We start from the raw sequence: 21060 nt of genomic DNA, 5'->3' as shown, positions 1-21060 counted from the left end.
TTCTTACTATCTCATAAGCGCCCTGACATTAGAGACTTGTTTCTTGTTTTTGTATGCCCAGTGCCTACTATAGTGCCTGGCACATTATAGGCATTTAAAAATATTTTGTCAAATCAATGAATACTTGAAAGCCATTTACTGATAATGACTATACTATTTGTTATCACTTCTATACAAGCAAACAGAAAAACCTCTCAAAGTCACAGATTTTATGAGCTACATTATTTATTAAAATTGAATAGAAAGAAGGTGAAGCTTGGCTGAAACTCAACTATTCTTCTCTTTCCCAATGAAATCCCTTAGGATGCTCTGTGGAAAAAAAAGAAATTAATGAGATTTGTCTCCTTAATGTCCCCATGATACTCCTCTAGTGTGGTTTTCATTAAAAACAAAACAAAACAAAAAACAAACAAAAAAAACTTTCAGTGAACTATGGACTTGGCAGCATTAATAACATTTTACTGCTTCCACCCTCATGTGTTTTCTCTGCATTTAGGAACAAAGACACTTTTATCAACCATTTTTGGATGCTTTATCTGTTAAGTTCGAGAACATCAGGGACTCCTACTAAGAATCAGTTTAAGTTAAGGCTAGATCTTTCTGCTGCTCTGGGATTCCTCTTCCCTAACTATGAACGATTAGAAAAGGAGAGGGGGGGGGAATGAAACAAATAGACATAGGAAGCACAGAACTGTGATCTTTGAGCAAAGGAGAAACCAACTAGGTAAGCAGTAAAATTGCCCCAGCTTTCTGTGGGCCATTTTTGGTCACAATGCAGGAAGGTCTCATTAAGATGAGAAGATAATGATTAAAGTGCAGGGGTGCCAAGACAGCTAACATTGGTGGGACACGGAAGAGGAAGGAAAGATGCTAGAAAAAGAACTCTAGAAATTTGCGTAGGTGTCCTTCCTTTGAAGCTTTCGATATGTGTGATCGATCTGTGTGTGAAGGGTGAAACTCCATGAGGCCAGGCAATGATCAACTGCTGAGGAAGGAACATTTACAGAGGAGCTGTAATGCAGAAAATTCCTGAAGCTCAAACAAGTCTTGAGATTATTCTAGTGCCCACCCGACTGAAAGCAGAGGTCTCATTGAATAAATGGGTCATTCAGTAGAGATCTCAGAGGTTCCACCTTAGTGGTAGAGCTGAACTAGTTCTAGAAAAAAGATTACCTATACACACATGCACCTAAAACAGTTCAAATCAAACCTCAAAAAAATGAATTTGATCCAAAAGTAAGTTAACTACCTGCCAGAACACAGTTCAATACTGCACAACATTTAAAAGGAATATTACCAATAAAGTTCAAAAGGCAGAAATCAGAGTTAAGGCTAGAACTTCTGAGACAGAGAACTGGAGAATAGGGCATTGCCCAGAGAAACTTACAGAGAACTGTAGAGGAGTTCCTCAACTATATGACTAAGAATTGATATACATATAAGTGAGAGGAATCTTGGAAATAGCCACTGGAAAGAAGTAAGCAGACAATTCCTGGAGTTCCCACAGGATAGGGAATAGTTTATGTTCTCACCAGTCATGGTAGAGAGACTTCATTCTACACAGGGCATTGGGTACAGCCCTCAGAAGAGCCAGGACTTAGTAGGGATAGAAAGCACAGAGTAAAGTCTTTGCTGGACCTGATCTACTATAATAAATTTTGATAATAAGCCTGAAATGGATCAAGGTGATCCTCAAGTAGATTTAACAAAATCAGTACTCTCTCTCTTTTTTTAAAGATGTTATTTTCTTATTTGCCAGAGAGAGAGACAACACAAAGCAGGAGGAGCAGCAAGCAAAGGGAGAAGACAAATCTGGCTTCTCGCTGAGCTAGGAACCGGATGCGGGGCTCGATTCCAGGACCCTGGGATCATGACCTGAGCTGAAGGCAGATGCTTAACCAACTGAGCCACCCAGGCGCCCCCACAATCAATACTCTTCAAAAGGATAACACTTGTGTACTGTTAGTGGGAATGCAAAATGGTACAACCACTATGGAAAACAGTATGCAGTTTTTTCAAAAAAATAATAAAAAATCACATGATCCAGCAATCCCACTCATAGGTACATATCCAAACTAATTCAAGGCCAGATCTCAGAGATATTTGTACATCTGTGTTCATTGAATATTATTATTCACAAATAGCCAAGAAGTGGAAGAAATTGGAGTATCCATTGACAAATTAATAATTGAAAATGTAGTACACACACACACACACATACACACACTGGAATATTATGCAGCTTTAAAGAAAGGATATCCTGTCACATGCTACATGCAGCATGGATGAACCCTGAAGACATTATGCTAAATAAACTAGTCACAAAAGAACAAATACCATATGATTCCACTCATATAAATCTTCTAAAGTAGGGGCGCCTGGGTGGCTCAGTGGGTTAAGCTGCTGCCTTCAGCTCGGGTCATGATCTCAGGGTCCTGGGATCGAGTCCCGCATCGGGCTCTCTGCTCGGCAGGGAGCCTGCTTCCTCCTCTCTCTCTCTGCCTGCCTCTCTGCCTGCTTGTGATCTCTGTCTGTCAAATAAATAAATAAAATCTTTAAAAAAAAAAAGCTCTTAAAGTAGTCAAAATCATAGAGACAAAGTAGGAAGGTGGTTGTTAAGGGTTACAGGAAGGGGGTGAAGGGAGGGGAAAAGAGTGTAGTTTCAGTTTTGCAAGGTGAAAGGTTCTAGAGATCTATTACAATATGAATATACTTAACACTACTGAACTGTATACTTAAAAATAGCTAAGATGGTAAATTTAATGTTATATGCCTTTTAACCCACAAAATATATCTTTCCAGTTAATCTGTCACCTCTGTAGTATCATATATTCACATATGTATATGTATAAAAGATTTTTCCCTATTCTAATCCATCAAATATGTCTTTTTATAGTATCATATTGATTTGATAGAATATTTGTATTAAATGCTCAAAATGTAATAAGACAAATCTCAATGCAGTGTACTTACTTCTCTCTCACAATTTTCTTGACTGTTCTGTAGAATTTAACCTTCCACATAAATGTTAGTTATATTTTATCCAATTCTGTAATACACATAATTTGGGTAACAACTAATTAATATATTACTGGAGCTCCTGGCTGCCTCAGTCCATACAACATGTGACTCTTGATCTTGGGATCATGAGTTCAAGCCCCACATTGGGCATAGAGCTTACTTTAAAAAAAATTAGTAATTACTTTTGGGAGAAATTTTTTTTTGTATTTTTATGGTTTTATTAACAGAGATATGACATGCACAACAAGCTGTCTATTCATTTTCTTCGCTGCATAACCTGGCATTGGGATTGGTGACTCTGATTGCCAGCTGGGCTGCTTTTTCCACAATAGCTTTGCGGTTCTCAGAGGAGACGTTGCCCCTCCCCCCTGCTTGTTCTCTGTCTCTAATAAATAAATAAAATGTTTTTTTAAAAAAAGATTTTAAAATACATATTTTTAAAAATTTATTCTGATTTCTTAAAATAAATGAAAAAGCTTTCTAATTTAAACAATAACTTTCTTAAAAAAGAACAGAATTATCTGTTCTTTAAAAGTTGTAACTCCCATCTGGTACTGGAACCTTTTTCAAGTAGTAAAAAAAAAAATCATCTTTACTATATCTCTTATAAAGATGGCAATTTTATACAGAGTGCACATATTTGATTATAGTTTGCTAGAAAATTATCCATTTCATCAAAGGCTTTCAAATTTGTTATTATAAAATTGCTTAGTTGTATTCTCATAATTTTTGTGAATATCTGCTGAATATGTTGTATGTCTTCTTTCTCATGCCCACTTGTATCTATTTTGGCTTTCTTTTCACTTATCAGACCCATGAGTTTATCTATTTGTTATCCCTTCTTTAATATTTTTCTGGATGAGTCATGTGAATGATCTATTCTCTGAATTACTGCACATTTTCTTTTTTTTTTTTTTTTAAAGATTTTATTTATTTATTTGACAGAGAGAGAGATCACAAATAGGCAGAGAGACAGACAGAGAGATGAGGAGAAGCAGGCTCCCTGCTGAGCAGAGAGCCCTATGCGGGACTCCACCCCAGGCCCCCGGGATCATGACCTGAGCCGAAGGTAGAGGCTTAACCCACTGAGCCACCCAGGCGCCCCATGAATTACTGCACATTTTCAAAGACTGTTCTTTCACTTGACAGGCTAATGTAAAGAATCTTGCCTTTTCTCATTCTAAAGATGCTATTCTATTGTCTTCAAGCTTCTAGAATTACCAGTAAGTCCAATGCGAATCTGGCTCTTTTTTTCTTTCTCAATGCTTTGTTCTTTCTAAATGGTGGCAAATAGTATTTGCTCTTTAGTCTTAGAGTTCAGAAATTTTTATCAGATTGTGTATGTGTGTTTTCTCATCAATTCAATCTACTCTGGATTCTGAGAGCCTTTTTAATATGCAAAATTAGGTCTTTTAGCTCTCATGAATACTTCTTGTCTGTCCAGAGTGCCCATTGTTTATATGTTAGGTCTCTTGCCTTTCTGTTCCGGTTGCTTGTTTTCCCTCTTGATTTCCTTGTCTGCTTTTATTTTGCTCTTTAAAAGGCTCTTAAACTTTACCTTCTAGGCCACTATAGTGACCAATCTTTTTTCAATTTATCTACTATCTATATTTAGTTGGAGATTTCTATTTTTTGTATTTCTAGTAATTGTACTGCACTTGAATTTCATTAAGTAGTTTTAAAAAACCACGTTGAGTTGTTTTCTTTGGGGTAAGAGATTATTTTCTTTTTCTTTTTCTTTTTTTTTAAATTATTTTGTTTATTTGACAGAGAGAGATCACAAGTAGGCAGAAAGGAAGGCAGAGAGAGAGAAGGGCGGAGGAAGCGGGCTTCCTGCTGAGCAGAGAGCCGGATGCGGGACTCTGAGATCATGACCTGAGTTGAAGACAGAGGCTTAACCCACTGAGTCACCCAGGTGCCCGAGATTATTTTCTATTTATGACTTTTTTCCTGGTCTTACCTATATAGGGTTCTTTTCTTTTCCCTTCCCCTTCCTCTTTCCTTTACTCTTCCCCTCCCTCCACTTTCCCCTCCCCCTCCTCTCCTCTCCTCTCCTCTCCTCTCCTCTCCTCTCCTCTCCTCTCCTCTCCTCTCTTCTCCTTTCTTTCATAAGCTCTATGCCCAATGTGGGGCTTGAACTCACAGCCCTGACATCAAGCTTTTGTTTTTCTTTTTTTTTTCTTATTAGGGATCGTGTCTGGATTTTTGAAGAATTTGAAGTCTAACAAGCAGTTATGCAAGTTTACTAGCAATGCAGGAAGCAGGCAGGTTATCACCTGTCTTCTGATTCCAAAAATAGAGATCTTAAAGTAGATAAGAATGAAGACTTTGGAGCCAGATTGCCTCATTCCAAGTACCAGCTCTGGTGTTTACTAGTGATGTGGCCTTGGGCAAATTATTCAAACTCTGTCTCGATTTCCTTATTAATACAGTGGGAGAAATAATCAGAGCATTCTTGTGTGGTTATTGTGAGAATTATAAGAGTCTACTTTTGTGAAATACTTAGAACAGTTCCTGGCAAGCATATGGGCTATTTTTAAAAATTCCTTCTGAAAACTGATGCATATGTGGTAGAACAAAAACTTCGAGCTTTCTAGCTTTCCCTCACTATTGTTCCCAATTTTGGCTGGACATTTCAATCACTGAGAAGCCTTTAGAAATTCTCTTGCTGTACCCCAGGCTAATTAGGTGAAATTTCTCAAAAGGGGGAACAAAGCAGTGGAAGTTTTTAAAACTTCCCAAGGGATTCCACTCTGTAGCCAACACTGAGAACCATTGCCTTAAACCCTATACCAAAGAAAATTCACTGTTTGCCTATTGATCTACTCGTGAATTAGTCATGGTAGATATGAATTTTTTTCAGACAGGTTCTTTTGCTCTTCAGAATGCAGATTTTAAAGAGAGGTCTATAGAGTGAGGCTAAATCTGATATTCAAGAAACTTCGGAAAAATGCTGCAGTTATTTTCCACCAGACTAAGAAAGAGCCCCAAATCTGACAAGGCAAGGCTCTTTGGGGATCCAGTCCCTGTCTGCTTGCTCCTCCAGTCTCCTCACAGCATTTCCTCCCTGCTCACCGGGCTCCAGCCTAGCCAGCTACTTTTGTGTCAAACTCTTTCTGTCTCGGGGCTTTTCTGTTCCAGGAATGCTCTCTACTTCCTACCCTTTCTTTACCTGGCCATTACTTGATGTCACGCTCAGAAAAATACTCCTTGAGCTTCCAATAAAATCAGTCCCTCTAGGGCTCCCTATTCACCAACACTATAGTTTTCTTCAAAGAACCTACTACAATGTGTAATTATTTGCTTGTGTGATTATTGGCATAATGCCTAACTCCTAGCTAGACTATAAGCTTTATGTTTATTTTATTCTACTTATCTTAATGCCTTATGGCTAACACTGTGCAATATACCCAAGAGCTCATGAATAAATATTTAATAAGTTAATAAATGGAAAGTATTTGTTCTTAATTTTGATCAGTGATTAAAAGATTGAAATTTATGGGCACTTGGGTGGCTCCGTTGGAAGATTGTGTGACTCTTGATCTTGAGGTCATAATTTTGGGCCCGACATTGGGTTAGAGATTACTAAGAGAGAGAGAGACAGGGAGAAAGATTGAAATTTAGTCCTGAAAGGGGTTTTTAATTGTCTATTTCAAATAGTTTGTGGTTTGAAGAAACTGATACTCAAGGATGTAAATTACTTGCCCCAAATCATTCAGCTAACTGGTGATGGATTGGGACTCTGTCTCATTTCTTCCATTTCTAAATCTAGTGAACTTTCCAGTACTAAGTGATTTGCTACTGTAGATATAAAACAAGAGGATCAAGAAAGTAAATTTTAAAAAAGATTTTATTTTATTTATTTGGTGCAGAGAGAGAGAGAGATCACAAGCAGGCAGAGAACAGGCAGAGAGAGAGGGGAAACAGACTCCCTGCTGAGTAGAGAGCCCAATATGGGGCTCAATCCCAGGACACTGAAATCATGACCTGAGCCGAAGGCAGAGGCTTAACCCACTGAGCCACCCAGGTGCCCTGAAAGTTATTTTTATATATGGAATGAATGAAGATTTAATGCACTCATCATTCAGAAAAACAATCTTTACTGAATAATACAAAGTGAGTGTTAGAAGATACTGAAAACTAACTGAGTTTCAGTTTTCAAGTGGAAGCAGAAGTGAATAAAGGCTTTGTTAATCATTGTGAAAGGTTGCTAATCCTTAGTCCAGATTAGATTACTATTTGGAATGTGCCCAGATCCTCAGAAAAGTATGCTATCTACAAATAGTAAAGCAACCATTCATTAAATTCCTATACCATGCTAAGTGATTTGCATGCATACAACCCAAATCTCTGCAACTTTGCCAAGTAGGTATTATTATTCACAGATGAGAAAAGGAGACTCGTTATCACACAGTTCATAAATGGTTAACATTGAAACCACACCGGTGATTTCTGATTCTCATCAGACACATAAAGAGCTTGGAACTCATCACTTCCAACCTCACAACAAGAAAAAAGCTGAACAAATTGAAATCAACAATTCTTAGATGTAGCTGAGAAATGAAGTCCCAGGGCAAACTGCTTTCCTGAAAACTGAGAGACAAACAGAATCACAGTTTATAAGAGCAGAAGCCCAGGAGCAAAAGCCAGCAGCTGGAGCCACTAATTAGCAAGAAATCTTTAAACTGTAACTAACAAATTGCTGGAAAACTCACTGCAGACTAGGCTGAGAGTTAAAAGTTCCTAAGGGGCCCAGGATTAGGGGGGGCCCTACACTTTCCTGAATTTTACCTCTAAGAGCTATACCTAGTTTTTACTGTAAGGACCAAAGAACCTATAAGGACCCTCCAGGGGGAGGGGAAAAGTAATCATTTTTATTTTTTTAAGATTTTAAAATTTATTTGACAGAGAGAGAGAGAGAGAGCACAAGCAGGCAGAAGGAGAGGGAGAAGCAGGTGCTCTGCTGAGCAGGGAGCCCGACCCATGGCTCGATCCCAGGACCTTGGGTTCGTGACCTGAGCTGAAGATAGCCACTCAACCAACTGAGGCACACAGGTGCCCAGAAGTGTTTATTTTTAAAGTGTTAAAGAGCTCTCAGTTATCCTTAACAAAGTTCTCCCTCAAGGAAAACTGCTTTACCAGAGCCTAACTGACTGGCGTTTAACCAAAGCCTAAACCTACCTGGGGGAAGGGAAATACCCAACTCCAGCCTCCTCTAGCCTTTGACATGGAGGAAAAGGGAATACCTAACTCAGGCTCACTAAAAGTCTGAGACTTAATTTCAGGATTATAGAACACTTCTCCTCCCACACTCGGCCACCCCATCAATAGGGCTCCTGCATAATAACAGGAGATTAAAGCTAAAAGAACTACAAACTTCAGACTCTATTCTTACATTCCTCTTCTAGTAACACCCAAAGACAATTGGGGAGACAAAAACAAGGACACTAGAGGAAATTTTAGCCTTTGACACCACAGCAAAGCAAACATTAAACATAGTGCAACTCCTTGCAGGTAATCATAAAACCTCATACTAAGGCCTACACCTGGTATTGCATGTCCAGCTTCCAACAAAAAATTACAAGGCATGCTAACAGGCAAAAACCAGTCTTAAGAGACAAAGCAAGCATCAGAACCAGATTCAGATATGGTAAAGATTTTGGAATTATGAGACAAGTAAGTTAAAATAATTGATATACTAAGGGCTCTAAAGAAAAAAGTGGACAATATGGAAAAACAGATGAGTAATATAAGCAGACAGATGGCTATCCTAAGAAAGAATCAGAAGGCAATGCTAGATAGAAACAGAAATGAAGAATGCTTTTGATGTTCTCATCAGTTGCTGAAGGAAGAATTAGTAAGCTTGAAGGTATGTGAGGCAAAAACTGATAGAACTGCAAGGAGAAACAGCTATATCCACTCTTAGAGACTTCAATACCTATGAGTAATTGACAGATCCGACAAGCAAAAATCAGTAATGATAGAGCAGAACTGAAGAGCACCATCAATCAACGGAATATGATTAACATTTATAGAATTCTTCATCCAACGAAAGTTAAATACACATTCTTCTCAAGATCACTTGAAACATTCACCAAGATAGACCACATTCTGGGCCATAAAACACACCTTAGCTAATTTAAAAGAATAAACTTCGTACAAAGTTTGCCCTTAGACCACAAGGGAATTAAACTAGAAGTCGATGACAAAGATAGCTGGAAAATCCCAACGTATTTGGAGGTTAAACGATACACTTCTAAATTGTGCATGGGTCAAAAAATAAGTCTCGACAGGAATTAGAAAATATTTTAAGGGGCACCTGGCTGGCTCAGTTGGTAGAACATACAACTCTGGATCTCAGGGTCATGATTTCAAGCCCCATATTGGGAATAGAACTTATTTCATAATAAAAAAAATTTCAGAAGGTATTTTATAATAAGTAAAAATTAAAATACAACCTATCCAACATTGTGCCTTACAGTGAAAGTAGTGGTTAGATGGAAATTTATAGCATTGAAATGCATTTTATCTTATTTATTTATTTATTTATTTATTTTTAAAGATTTTATTTATTTGACAGACAGAGATCACAAGTAGGCAGAGAGGCAGGAAGAAAGAGAGAGAGAGAGAGGAGGAAGCAGGCTCCCTGCTGAGCAGAGAGCCCGATGCGGGACTCGATCCCAGGACCCTGAGATCATGACCTGAGCCAAAGGCATGGCCTAACCCACTGAGCCCCCCAGATGCCCTATCTTATTTATTTTTAAAGATTTTATTTATTTTGACAGAGAGAGAGAGGAAGAGCAGGGGGAGTGAGAGAGGGAGAAGCAGGCTCCCTACTAAACAGGGAGCCTAAAAAAAAAAAAAAATAAAAAAAAAAAATAAAAAAATAAACAGGGAGCCTGATGCAGGTTTCCATTCATGTGCGTGCCCTTTTCCTGACCTAATCACCTCCCTAAATCCCCATCTCCTAATGTCATCACATTGGGGATTAGGATTTTAAAATGTGAATTTTAACAACATATCAACCAGTATCAGCAAAAATTCAATTTAACAAGTCTCAATTGGCTATTCTCAATTAGAATAGCCAAACCTGGATTAAGAAAGCAAAAGCAGGGGCGCCTGGGTGACTTAGTCAAGTATCTGCCTACAGCTCAGGTCGTGATCTCAGGGTCCTGGGATCAAGCCTCATATCGGGCTCCCTGCTCAGTAGGGAGTCGTCTTCTCCCTCTCCCTCTGCCCCTTCTCCTGTTCATGCTCTCTGCATCTCAAATAAATAAATAATTTTTTTTAAAGCAAAAAATTAACTAATTAATTCAGATTTGACCTAGTCTCCCCACCCACCCTCAGCTTGAACCTACTTTAGGCTGGAAGCCTGCAGTGGGAAAGAGGAACACGGTTCTCTGTTCTCTCAGTTCATCGACCTACTCTTCCTCTAGTTTCTAAGAACAAGAGAAATGTCAAGGGCTTTTTGGAGTTCTTATATAAGGTTATGGGAAGTTGATTCAAGGGGCAACAGAAGGCAAAAATAAAAATTACCAAAAAAAAAAAAAAAATCACAGTAGGGGTGCCCTGGATGGCTCAGTGGGCTAAGCATCTGTCTTTGGCTTAGGTCATGAGACCAGGGTCTAGGATGGAGCCCTGTATCAGGAGAGCCTGCTTCTCCCTCTCCCTCTGTCTGCTGCTCCCCATCTCCCTCTGCTTGTGCGGTCTCCTCTCTCTCTGTCAAATAAATAAAATCTTCATTAAAAAAAAAAAATCACAGTAGACACATATTTGTTTGTGGTAGTCACACACATTTCTCTCCCCCATATTTATCAGAAGTGCCCGGTTCTTGTCCTATACATCTTTGATTCACCAACTTCAAAACACAGTACCTAAAGCACAGAAGCACCACACAAATGTTTTTGGGTGACTGGAGGCTGAAACTCAGGTTTCCTTACCTCAAGATTAAACTCTCTCTCTCTCTCTCTTTTTTTAAGATTTTATTTATTTATTTGACAGAGAGAGAGAAAGAGAGCGATAGCACAAGCAGAGGGAATAGCAGAGGGAGAGAGAGAAGGAGGCTCCCCACTAAGCAAGGAGCCTGAGGTGGGGCTCAATGCCAGGGCCCTGTGATCATGACCTGAGCTGAAGGTAGATGCTTAACCAACTGAGCCACCCGGGTGCCCCTTAAGCCCTCTATCACATGAATTCACTGCTCAGGTGTGAGACTAGGGACATCATATAGTGAGAATCAAAACAGAATGTAATGCCTGGGACCAGACCCACTTAACAATCATGGTTTCTTCTATACCAGGACACACAAAAGGATTTAGATATTTTCTTTCCTTCCTAAAATATTAAATATACTAAAATAATAATCCTGTCTTTGAGAAGGATTATGAATCTTTTTCCCTTCTACACCTTTTTCTTTTTTTAAATTTTATGTAATGAATATATTACCTTAAAATTGAGAAAAAAACGGTTATTTCAAAATATATTTCGATATATGCCAGGGTACAAGTTGTGTAACTGACAGAGAAGCTGCTTATTAATCACTGAGGAAACACACTTGAGAATGGTTAGTGTTTGGACACAATTTAGTGCCCTACTTTATGGAAAAAACTGAATTAATCTTGTTGAATAATATATTAGTCCATTATAAAGATCAACTTTAGGATCAAATTTTATTGGAATTATAACTGAGTTGTTATATGCAGCATTACACAGATTATCACAATAGAAATATGGGGACCTGTATCTACCACATCCAGTTCTAATGAGTTTATTCTCTGGTAATCCTATATGGTAACACCATTTATTGATTTATTTTTTATTTTTATTTTTTTAACACCATTTATTTTTATTTTAAGATGTATTTATTTGGGGGAGAGAGAGAGGGCATGCAAGCAGAGGGAGGGGCAGAAGGAGAGGAAGACAAGCAGACTGCCCACTGACACAGGGCTCAATCCCAGGACCCTGAGATCATGACCTGAGCCAAAATCAAGAGTCGGATGCTTAATCAGCTGAGCCACCCAGGTGCTGCTAATCCTTTATGATATTGCTATTTAAGACATTGTAGCCTGATGAGATTAAGAGAAAATAATAGAATCCCTATCATTAGTCTAGCCCCACAAATGGACCTAAAAACTATATTTCGTCCTAAGGAAACGTTTAGTGCCCTTTCTACATGTGCATTTCTAAGAACATGTACACAGTTCTTAGCAATAGGGAGACCAGTAGTTTGAAGAAAAAGGTTAAGTATTAATATGCTGAATTAGTAAATGTTCATTGTGTGGTAACTGCTGTAGTTACAGCGTAGAATGTGTATGGGGATACCTAATTGACCCTGAGAAGATTTTTTTTTTTTTTTAAAGATTTTATTTGACAGAGACACAGCAAGAGAGAAAACACAAGCAGGGGGAGTGGGAGAGGGAGAAGCAGGCTTCCCGCTGAGGAAGGAGCTCCACTCGGGGCTTGATCCCAGGATCCCGGGATCATGACCTGAGCCGAAGGCAGACACCTGGTGACTGAGCCACCCAGGCGTCCCTCCCTGAGAAGATTCTTGGAGGAAGCTCCGTTAAGCCATTAAGCCGTTAAGCTGTGTTTGAAGTGTCATTAAGGGAAGGGAGAGGGTAGGAATTCCAGGAAGGACAGGGTATGCAAAGGTCGGGAGGCATTCATGTTAGAAAACAATACACTCACTCCTGTAAAATGGTATTTTTTAGTTTCAAGTCTGGGCAATGAGCTGAGAATATTCCTGAAGGTTCTTTGTTCTAGAATTCTATGACAATGTGTTGAGAATTTTGCCAAGGTGTTTGTCATGTATAATTTCAAATGCAAACAGTTAAGATCAGAATGATGAAGTCCCAGAACCTAAGTCAGGTTCGGTGGGGTGAGGTTCGGAGCTGATGACTAAAGAAAGAATTCTTAAGACATCTTTGGTGCAAAATGGTGGTTTATTAAAGCATGGGGACAGGACCCGTGGGCAGGAAGAGCTGCTGCCCCGGGTTGTGAGGAGTGGTTGGTTATATACACAGGAGTTGGGTAGGTGAGGACAAAGGGGTGTCCAGAAGGGCTATTGGGGCAAAGAATACTATCAGGATATTGAAGACCTGGTTACTATCAAGTAAAGACAATTGGAAGTCTGGTGGAATGTTACATTCCTGCTATCAAGCATCCTTGTTAATGAGATTTAGGTTTAGAAGAAATTTAACTTTACTTTTCCTTCTACCTCTGCCTCCTTCGCCTCCTTTGGTTTTTTATGGAGGGGAGGGTGACATTAGGGCTTGAGGAACTGAGTTCTGTGTCTTTGGAAATTGGGCTATTGATAAGGTAACTTCTTTGTTGTAATCTCAAGGACATTTGCAAACCAAGGGAGACTCCTGTCTTGCAGGATTGTGATCTCAGCAAGTTAACTATTTATCATTTTATGGCAGTCAGGGGTGCCTGAGGAATGCTACACATATGGAGGGGAGCGGGTGAAGGGGGGTGGTGCAAAGCGCCAGCTCTTGCTTTGTCCTCAGCCAGCCTCCTGCTCCCTCATCAAGAATTTGAAAAAAATGGAAAAAAAAAAAAAACCCACACTCAAAATACACCATTCAGGTAGAGATTTGTGATACTTGTATTAATTTTTGCATAAGTGCAAAGTATTAAAGTATTGCTTTGAGTATCCACTGTTAATTTTCATTACGTTGTATTCAACATAAGAAGATTCTTTTTTTTTGTAAGAAGATTTTATTTGAGAGAGAGCATGCAAAGGCAGAAGGAGAAGCAGGCAGAGGGAGAAGGAGAAGCAGGCTCCCCCGGTAAGCAGAGAGCCAGATGTGGGGCTTAATCACAGGACCCTGGGATCATGACCTGGACTGAAAGCAGACGCTTAACCGACTGAGCCAGCCAGGAGCCCCTAAAGTTAAAGCTTTAACACTTGGATTACACTGGTGCTTCAGGCTTCAAGATAGGGAATCTCAAACAGACAAACAAATTTGTGTTTCTTTTTTTTGAAGATTTTATTCATTTACTTAAAAGAGAGTACACAGCAGGGGGAGGGACATACGGAGAAGCAGGCTCACCACCAAACAGCAAGCCTGAATGAGAACTCAATCCGAGAACCCTGGGATCATAATCTGAGCTGAAGGCAGACACTTAACCGACTAAGCCACCCAGGCACCCCCATTTTATTCTTGTAATTGATTGCTAATAAGATAGTTTATAAAGAAAAGGAATACCATTTAAAACGATGATGGGGAGGGGAAGATGGGGAAGAGGAGTAATTTCTGGAGATTATTTTGTTTGAATATTTTGATTGGTAGAAGAAACACATTTGACTGTAGAAATTTTAGAACACATTATTATTTTGGTATATACCCTTCTAACCTTTTTTCCTTGGAAGGTAGGCATCAACTTAAAAGCAGCAGAATGATAGTATTAATTATAACAAAATTTCATTAAGAAGAATGTATTAAAACACACCCAAAACAGGGATGCCTAGGTGGCCCAGTCAGTTCAGCATCTGCCTTCGGCTCAGGTCACGATCCCAGGGTCCTGGGATTAAGCCCCACATCTGGCTCCTTGCTCAGTGGGGAGCCTCCTTCTCCCTCTCCCTCTGCTTGCCCCTCCCCTGCTTGTGTACTCTGTCAAATAAATAAAATCTTAATAATTAAAGAGATTTAAAAATAAACCCAAACATGGGCGCCTGGGTGGCTCAGTGGGTTAAGCCGCTACCTTTGGCTCAGGTCATGATCTCAGGGTCCTGGGATCGAGTCCTGCATCGGGCTCTCTGCTCAGCAGGGAGCCTGCTTCCCTGTCTCTCTCTCTGCCTGCCTCTCCATCTACTTGTGATTTCTCTCTGTCAAATAAATAAATAAAATCTTTAAATAAATAAATAAATAAATAAGAATAGATCCAAACAATTATTTGTAGAAAATATGTCAAATTTCTAACAGTAGTTATTCTGGGGAAGATAGAAAGCTTGGTTTATTGAGGGGGTTGTGGAGGCAAAAGGATATTTTAGCTTTAATATTCTAACATTTTAAAAATAGATTCAGTGTAGGGTACCTGCATGGCTCACTTGGTTAAGTGCCTGATTTTGGCTCAGGTCATGATCTCTGAGTCCTGGGATAGAGCCGTGTCTGGCTCCCCACTGAGAAGGGAGTCTGCTTCTCCCTCTCCCATTCCCTCCGCCCTCCCCGACTTGCGCACTGACGCACTCTCTCTCTCAAATAAAAATTTTAAAAATCTTTAAAAAATTAAAAGAATAGATTCAGTGTGTTACATAAGTAATTAAATATCAATTGAAAAAGAAAAGAAAAAGAAAAGAAATAAAGCCAAATAAATTGGCTCAGTCAATGGAGCATGCAACTCTTGATCTTGGGGTCGTGAGTGCAAGCCCAACAATGGGAGTAGAGATGCCTTAAAAAAATAAAAAATGCAAAAAAAATCCCCAAACATAAAAGGGTTACCACATGTATAAAATTTTGAAGGGGGTGATGAAGAACAGTTAACAAGTCTAGTCTTGGCAGAGAAAACAATTTTAGGAGCCTTGCCCTTACTATCATTTCCTGACTCATTAGTTCCGGAACCATTAATAGTGTATCACATGATTGAGAAATGTTGGATTCATCACAGTACTCAGAAATTCAAGTAGCCAAACTGGTTTTTTTATTTTTTATTTTCCTCCAGAAAAATGTTCCTGATTATCAACTGTCAGTGACTCTTAAAGAAAACACTGTTTACAGTCAAACAACTTAATTTAACAAACATATATTGGACATCTACATATTTTTAAAATATTCAGGACCATTTGGAAGTACAGCAACAGATACTCCATAAGGAGATTAAATAATTTAGTTGCATAATTTTGTTTTCATCTTTAAAGCATATATAATTCACCTGAAACTTGATGGCTACGACACTTTTTTTCTCATTGTGATGACATCAGAACAGCAGACGAAACACCAGGGACATCAGATGACTGGGCTCCAGTATACCCGCTGTGCACAACAGGGAGCATCTGTTAATGCTACAGGAATGAGGCAAAGTTTATGATTTTTGCATGATTTTTCTCTATACTAGGTCTTTATCTAATTGGGATGGGGTTGGCATTTCTAAAGCCAGCACCCTACATAGGTAGGAGTTAGAAACAATAAAGATATATTCAGCTTGGCTGAGGCATACATAACCCAAGTAATGAGAAAAGCTAAGAATGGAATGACCGATTTTATCAATTCATTATTCTCCTGGTACCTCCACTGATGAGTCCTCAAATGCCACTCCTTTAAATTTTCAGGTCTTCTTCAAAAGCTTCAAAAGCCTTGGGCCACATACACCTTCCTCTCCTCTACTGCATAATAGTGTTTTAAGAAATGGTATGTATACCTTTAAGCTGCTGAGATAGGCAGTACATATTTTTTTATTATACTGTTATATGGAATTCTATGAAAGTGGGTTTTTTTTTTTTTTTTTTTTACAGATTTTATTTATTTATTTGACAGAGAGATCACAAGTAGGCAGAGAGGCAGGCAGAGAGAGAAGAGGAAGCAGGCTCCCTGCTGAGCAGAGAGCCTGATGCAGGGCTTGATCCCAGGACCTTGGGATCATGACCTGGGCCGAAGGCAGAGGCTTTAACCCACTGAGCCACCCAGGCGCCCCTATCTTAGACTCTTGAGAATTTGAGGAAAATATATGTACTCTATTAGTGTTCTAAAATCTGAAAATTTTGATTTCAAAACACAATTAGCCCTAGGTTTTCAAATAAAGGCTTGTCAAGCAGTATTTCCCTAATCTGTTAATGATATGGTGATTCTATCAAACCCAAAGATGGTTACAAAAAATATTTTTATTCCATGGTATGTCATGAGGATGAGTCACCAGGAAAAGAGAAAAGGCATATTGGAACAGCTATGGGAATAAACAGGCTGCATCAAAAACACAGGAATGAGCTGGTAAGTGATATAGGTATAATTATTAGAAGATATCACTGTATAAAGACAGCATATAGCACTGCTACTAATAGCTGCCTGTATAAAAATGCAAAGTCCCACTCTTTTGAAGCTTCTTTTATGCATAGTGCTTTAGGACATTCTGATTTAGTAGTTCTCAACCTGTTTAAAATTTGAATCTCCAGGAGAGCTTTCTAGAAATAACCTATGCATGAGCCTCACCTTCAGATATTCTGATTTACTTGATCTAGGAAGGGGCCTTGGCAAGTGTTTTTAAAAATGCCCTACCCAGGCTGGCTAAGTCAGTAGAACATGCAACTCTTGATCTTGAGGTTGTAAGTTCAAGCCTCACGCTGAGTGTATAGATTACTTTAAAAAAAAAAAAAATCTTAAAAAACCAAAAGACACCCTAGATGATTCTCATGTGCAGGAACAAGAACTCTTAAAAAGTGCTAATACCCAGGCTCTAACCAGGAAAAGGTAAATTGGAATCCTTCCAAGTGAAGCCCAGGACAAGATACTCAGGTGATTCCAAAGTATACCCAAAGGTGAAAACCAAGGATTGAGACCCCCTCTGTTGCCTGGATTAAGTGTGTCAACTGCATTTTTCTTTCTTTCTTTCAGAATCAACTCAGTTCTCAATTATCACTGTAGTAGAGTCACCAGTAAAGAAATCTAAGCTTTATCCACTCTTAATAATGGTGGGTTATTCATGGAATCTCTCTTCAGTTTCAATTTCAATGTAAAAAAAGTATGGGGGCGGGTGTATGGAAATCACATGAAAAATATTTTTAAATAGTTTCAGCAAAATAATCCACACCATTTCAAACTCCTTTAGCATACAGTAAATCATAGTGAAGGATAAAACAGAAAAGTAGAATTCATTTTAGTTGAGTCTATTATTGTACAGGAGAGCATAACTTCAGCACAGAATAGGAAATCATAGCATCTTCCAATCAATTCTAGGTAGCAAATAAAAAAATAATTATGATAGTTTTCCAGTGACTAACTGTTCAGGGTGCCAAAGTAAAACAGATTTCTATATAAATTTCAAAAAAAGCTAGAAATACATTAAAAAATATTAAATTCAAGATAATGTCTGCTCAAAAATCAACTAAAATATAAGTAAGGTGCACATTTTATTGACAGAAGATAAATCTCTTTTGCTTTTACTTAAAAATAATTTTTTTCATGCATTCTAATGGTCATATGAAAAAGATATTTACTTTTTTTTCATTACTAACCCTGAGGAAGGAAGAACACATGTGGAATAGCTCCCTAAGAACCATACTCCACACTTCTCACAACCGGAAATGGCAAATAATGGAGGAAGTGAAGAGTATATTTATTCAGGCTTCCACACACATCAATTTAAACCACCCAAAACTAAAATTTGGGCAACTGGCACAAGTGGCATTACACTTTTAGGCCAACATACAGCAATATTTAGGGACATCAGAGCTTCATTGCTCAAGAAGCTCTATTTAGCAGAAGAAAAACACAAGTAAGTTCTATGTACACTTATCTTTCACTACAAAGAGGTTGGCTGTTTCAAGGGAGTTAATGAGAAGAAAAATGTGGAATCTCATCACAATGAATATGGGAAGAGCCAGTATTTTCTCTTTGTCAATTACAATTATTCTTCTTAGGGATTAAACTTGGAATTGCAAATTTAGCTGAATTTACCACAGTTTCAACCTTTGTAAATGAAAAGAAGTTCACTCCCTGGGCCAAAATCCCCACGCAGCAGTTGGGAGTAAGAGGGCAATGAGGACAGAAGAAAACAGATTCACTGCGTTGTTATCAAGAATTGGTTTCCCTGCTATGTACTTCACGTCATTCGCTGGGCTATTGACCACCATGCCAGTGCTTTCATCTAAACCTAGAGTGGAAAAGAAGCAAGTGAGGTGGAAAATCCAAATGACTTGATTTAAAACAAATTAGCTTTTCTCCTCCAAAGAATATAATCTTTGAAAAAGTCTCAACCACTTATAAATTGACTTCAGTGGATAATTATAAGGTGAGAGATATGGAACCCTTGATTACCAAGAACTTTTTTTGAAATGTGAGTTTTAGTACACTTCAATACTGTTTTCTCAACACTGCTGGAATTCCCTCACCGGAAGAAGGAAGAACATTAAAAGCAGAGATAGCATGAAACTAGAAGACTAGGTCTCCAAGACCAACCTGTGAGATCTTTGAGAAAAGGAATCCTGTATTTAGCCTCTGCAATGGAAACCCAGGACCCAGTGTGGTGCCAGCACAAAGTAGGCACATAAAGAATTTACTGAAGGAATTAATCTTTCCCACAGCCCACATTAATTTTTTCAATCCACTCAACATGATCAGAAACGTCCCCAGTTAGGATTCAGTGTAGAATAAAACCTAGGCTCCTAAATAAACAAACAGAAACCCAAAAACAGAGAGGGAGGGAGAGGGAGGGAGGAAGGGTAAGTGTGTGTGTGTGTGTGTTTGTGTATGTAGAGTTAGTGACCTTGATCTTGAACTAAAATCAGACTGCTTCCTCCTTGGTATTTAGATAAGAGAAATGAATCTGAAAGAAAAAACATTCTGATAGGTGGGGAGCAAAGCAGAAGGGTAAGAACAGTATCTTGGTAGATGAAGAGAACTGGAAGGATTGTACACAAGGAAACTCCCCAAACTCCCAGCCTCTTACCTGTATGAATCAAAGGAGAAAACATGGTTGGTCAGAATGTGGAGGAAATACACACCTAACAGAATATGTCAGTACACTGAAATGACAATGCCTCAGAAGCAAAAGCATAAAGCAAAAAGCATAAAGTAAAAGCTCAGAAGCAAAGCATAGAAAATTCTGGGGAAAACCAACTCTCCCATATACCTTGAGTTGGGGCTAAAAATTCAGTGGGGACAGAAAGCATTATGTCACAGTAGAAAAACAGGTCATATGTGTACAGAGTAGTACAATAATTCTCTCTCAAAGAGACTTGGAAGACAAATGGAAGGTGGAGCATTAAAATGATCTGATCCCAAATGTTCTGCTTTCCTTGGGATTAGGTGAAGTCCCCAAAGCAAAAGTATCTGTTTCCTGCACTATTATCTTCCCCAAGCAGGTTCTACTCATTGCTCTGTGGAATTAGTTCTCTTTCAATTAATTTAACAAAAAAAATTTTTTAAAATCAGAATTGTAGAAAAAACTCTGTCTTGTCATTCCCTGGCCTCTTGATTCTTCTGTCTTTGGGACTGTTTCCATTGCCATGTTTTTCTCCCCCATATTTCTTTCCCATTTACTACACCAACAAGTTACAATAATAAAGTGATATACTTACCAGTAAACTGCATTGTAGCTCCTAAATATGAGTCTACAACTGATCCTAGTAATCCAGCCAGACCCCCAAATGCAATAATTGGCCACTGGGGAGCAGAAATGTCTAAATCATTAACAAAAACCAACTGGGTGAGGAAGTATGTGATGCCCACAAAGGTGCCACCAAGTAGACTGGAAGCAAGGCCCACCATTGTGACCCCTCCATTGGTCCCTGAAGAAAAAAAAAAAAACCAACCATAAAATAATCTGGTTAACAATCAACAAACACATAAAATCAAGGAAACAAACAACAAAATTGGTACCTATCTTATCAAGACCAACTGAAGAAAAGGTTCTCTTTCATACAATCCAAAGACCACAGTCTACTCAAAAAGTCTTTTCTCCCCATTAACTCCTGACATTGTAAGCAATGCAAGGGAATGGTTCCATGAAGCCAAACTGCCTGATTTCAATCATAGTTTTGCCATTTCTAAGTTATGTGCCTGTAGTTAAGTTACTTAACTTCTCTTAATATCCTTGTTAGTAAGATGGAAATAATAAAAGAACTAATTCACATGAATACTCAGGGTATTAAAGAGGATGATGATAATGATTAAGAGAAAAAAATGAGGGACGCCTGGGTGTCTCAGTGGGTTAAGCCACTGTCTTCAGCTCAGGTCATGATCCCAGGGTACTGGGATCGAGCCCCAAATAGGGCTCTCTGCTCAGCAGGGAGCCTGCTTCCTCCTCTCTCTCTGCCTGCTTGTCATCTCTCTCTGTCAAATAAATAAATAAAATCTTAAAAAAAAAAAAAAGAAAAAATGAAAAGGATAT

At 38.7% G+C, this 21060-nt stretch overlaps 1 protein-coding gene across 6 annotated transcripts in view; it reads right to left on the bottom strand.

The window, feature by feature from the left end:
- Positions 1–207: 207 nt before the first annotated feature.
- Positions 208–21060, bottom strand: part of TMEM19 (transmembrane protein 19) — a 32749-nt gene continuing 11896 nt past the window's right edge. For 5 of the 6 annotated variants that reach the window (XM_004752423.3, XM_004752424.3, XM_004752428.3 and 2 more), the window contains 2 exons: positions 20249–20458; positions 16820–18822 (listed from right to left, as the gene is read on the bottom strand). In XM_004752423.3, coding sequence (XP_004752480.1) covers positions 18659–18822; positions 20249–20458 — 374 coding nt within the window. In that variant the 3' untranslated portion in view covers positions 16820–18658. Of the gene's footprint in view, positions 310–16819; positions 18823–20248; positions 20459–21060 lie in introns of those variants that run through there. The other variant, XM_045073357.1, reaches the window with a different exon arrangement.

The sequence above is a fragment of the Mustela putorius genome, unplaced genomic scaffold (genome assembly GCF_011764305.1).
Source record: "Mustela putorius furo isolate JIRA1106 unplaced genomic scaffold, ASM1176430v1.1 tig00537227_pilon_pilon_pilon, whole genome shotgun sequence".
In the NCBI taxonomy this organism is placed as follows: Eukaryota; Metazoa; Chordata; class Mammalia; order Carnivora; family Mustelidae; genus Mustela; species Mustela putorius.
The sequence above is the reverse complement of the archived record's forward strand: the minus strand, read 5'-3'. Positions and strand labels throughout refer to the sequence as shown.